Below are 3,138 nucleotides of genomic sequence, written 5' to 3'. Positions count from 1 at the left end.
CGGGGGCGGACCGGGCGGGAGAGCGAGTGCTGGGGTCTGACCGGGTACCTGTGGCCCTGGTTCCCCAGCCGGTGGGTTAGGGAGCTGTCTTATGTGTATGTGGGTAAGGGAAGGTGGTAATTTTGAATAAACGGAATGTCTGTCAGTCTCCAGGCGTGAAAGTAACCCCAATTGCCCCTTGGAGCTCCTCTTCTGCTTTTGTAAACTTGTAACGAACATAAACCGGTGTCAGTCTTCCATGCATATAGAAACTGTTTTGATTTAAAATACTCTTTGGAAGAAAAGAGACAGAAGCTGTGTTGATGAGTAAAGATTTCTTTGGAGAATTTTTAGTCAAGAGGAAACTGTTGGATGTTTTATTAAAAAACATCCTTCATGCCTGGGGTATTTCTGTAACACTAAATTGTCCAGGGTATTTTTAACTGATCTCATTTAATTTCTCTGCAGATTAATGGTCTTGTATATTTTCCCTTTGGTTTCTTGCTGTTCTATGTGAAGCTATTTGTGTTTATAAAATTTGACACAACTTGATTGTTTAGTAGAGTTTGTGCATATTCATCTGTGTTCTGGTTTTCTTTCTGTGCAGCTGGATTGAAAATCATCTGGAGGAGAAACGCGTCTGTTGCGTGTGAAGCTGTTCACTTCAGAATTAAATGAGTTATCTGCCTTGAAAGAACTTATTTCTATATATTTATAATTTCATTTAGACTGCTAAATACAGACCATGCCTAGCAGAATGGGCTCGAAAATTGATTTGAACAAAGACTTCATCAGAGTAAAAACACACTATAGCGGGTAAGTCAGCATGTTCTCTCCTCTGTATTGTGCCCTGTCTCGTTTTGAAGCATATTGAGCAGGAGTTCATAGTCTGAGCTAGTGATAGAGTAACCAGGGCGTTGGTGGATTTGTAGTTAATGTCAGGTCAGGTAGGTAAACTTCTGGCCTATTAAAAATACCATCCAGACTCCTGCAGCGTGCTGGTTGTGGAAGAGAGTTGATAGTTGATTGTGGAAAATGTGCAAATTGGCAAACAGTTATTCTGGGTTGATGGGTCATTGATTACTGTTTTGTTACAGGTGTTTGTGGTCACAGATGGGTATAGATCCATCTCTTGCATCCAGATGCAGTTATTACATTTATCATATATCCTTCATAGTAGAGACATGATACATCTTATGTAATGAACCTACAAGTTGGTGCTGGAATTAGCAGGAGACTATGAAGTGCAAGTTTCCCCTTAGAGATGTCTGTTTGTGCCTGTGTGCTCCTTGGGACAAACCATGTAATGTTTAACATGAGTCCTTTTCTTGTGGGGACTTTCAGATACTATTTCAAATTGCTGCACTTTGCTTCCTGCTGTGAATAAGTACTAAAAGTAAACTCTTGTGCAGTTTGCCCTTTAATTTTTGATAGCTGATTCCTCTGTTCCCCTCCCAGTAATTTGACTAATGCAGCTTGAAGAGCAAGGAGATGTTAACGCAGCTGCTTTGGTTATCTTCACAGTGCTTATTTTTGTAGCTCTGATTTAAGACAATAAGAAAAAAATAGTCATGGTCCTTTATGACTTGTCCATCGTCAGTAAGAGCTGACTATTTTTGGCATTATGGACTGTATAACTGATTATCTCAGTATCTCCATTGAAGTACTGCACTCATCTTTTGAACAAATCTGACAAACTGTGGGAAATTGATGCTGGACAACTTCAGAATTTAAGGACAAGCTCATTCAGGTAGCTGCTAAAAAATTAAGATAATAGTACAGTATATAATTTTGAAATCCCAGTTGAAAATCTAAGCATGAGGAAGTCTAAAACATGCGAATGTTGTGTCTATCTCTCTGGAGTCCTAGTATCTCAGGTATTCATGTTTCTGGGTGTGACAGAGTTCCTAACATAGCATACTATAAACGGCTGGATAAGTAGATTGCAAAAGAAAGTCAACTTGTGTAATTCTCATTGCATTATTTCAGTTACTTAGTTCATGTGGTTTATACCTGGTTAGTTAAAATCACTGCGTTTAAGTAGAGCAGAGATGCGGTGTTGTTCGCTGTTTCTATGCGGTGACACAATCTATTGGTGTGAACGATTCTCTTGCTAGAACTGCTGATACATGAGCAAACGACTAGTAAGTTATGTTACTCTGTAGTGTCTTGTTTCAGATACCTGATAAAAGTGTCCGGTGGGATTCTCTAGTGTTAAATAATGAATTATTTGATTAAACACAATAAATCTCGAAGAAATATGGACATCACTGAGATGATAATAATTGAATAAATATCATTAATGTTTGCACCTGCAATAGGTGCTGTTGAGCATACTTCAGCTGTGTTCTGTGCAATGTCAAGCTTATTAATTTAGCTGTAGAATGACAGTGCCATCTGTTATAATAGTTTTAACAATTTAAGGCTGATGAGTGTTTGTCAGCTTTAGTTGGAGTTTGTAGTGTGCATAGTGGAGTGTTCTCTTACTGCGTAGCTTCAGGCTTTGAATATTTGAATTTGAGTAAGATTTTATCTGAATTTTCTTGTAGTGCTGTCCTTTGAGAATTCACCTCATCAGAGCTTTCTCTCTGTCAATGTAACACATATGAGGAGAAACCTGCATTTTAAAAAGATTTTGTGATAATTGAGATTTACTTACCTCCTGATGGAAGAAGAACCTGGATAAAATTTAATTCCTAGAAAATCTTGTTTTTTACAGCAATTCAAATGCCAGTAGTTATAGTAAGGGAACTTGTCTCACCCAGGTAAACATGCCTTAGAGATAGATCATTAACACAGTTAATTCCTCCATACTAAAGGATTTTTTAAAGTTAAACACTGAGATGTAATCCCATTGACTTCTGGCAACACATTTACACTAGTGGGAGTGTTTTCTATGAGGAGTGCTGGTTGTGTAAGTGTGGTTTTGCAGCTTAGAGTCATAGATGGGGTTGGTGGAATATGCCAGCTAGTGCAGACACTTGCTGATAGAAGCTCATGTTTTCATCTCGTGCAGGGACATCCTGATAACAAACTTGGATGCGTCAATGAGCTATGATGAACTTTGTGATGAGGTGCATGAGATGTGTAATTTACAACAGGAACAGCCCATTACCCTCAAGTGGATTGATGATGAAGGTATTGTACTGAAATACTGCT

The 3,138-nt window shown here is 38.5% G+C and overlaps 1 protein-coding gene across 1 annotated transcript in view; it reads left to right on the top strand.

The window, feature by feature from the left end:
- Window positions 1–724: 724 nt before the first annotated feature.
- PRKCZ (protein kinase C, zeta) overlaps window positions 725–3,138 on the top strand; it is a 33,537-nt gene continuing 31,123 nt past the window's right edge. Inside the window, exons 1-2 of the mRNA XM_010081990.1 lie at window positions 725–795; window positions 2,996–3,117. Of these exons, the coding sequence (XP_010080292.1) occupies window positions 725–795; window positions 2,996–3,117 (193 nt within the window). The remainder of the gene's footprint in view (window positions 796–2,995; window positions 3,118–3,138) is intronic.

Source organism: Pterocles gutturalis, unplaced genomic scaffold, assembly GCF_000699245.1.
Source record: "Pterocles gutturalis isolate BGI_N339 unplaced genomic scaffold, ASM69924v1 scaffold9049, whole genome shotgun sequence".
NCBI classification, from domain to species: Eukaryota; Metazoa; Chordata; class Aves; order Pterocliformes; family Pteroclidae; genus Pterocles; species Pterocles gutturalis.
The sequence above is the reverse complement of the archived record's forward strand: the minus strand, read 5'-3'. Positions and strand labels throughout refer to the sequence as shown.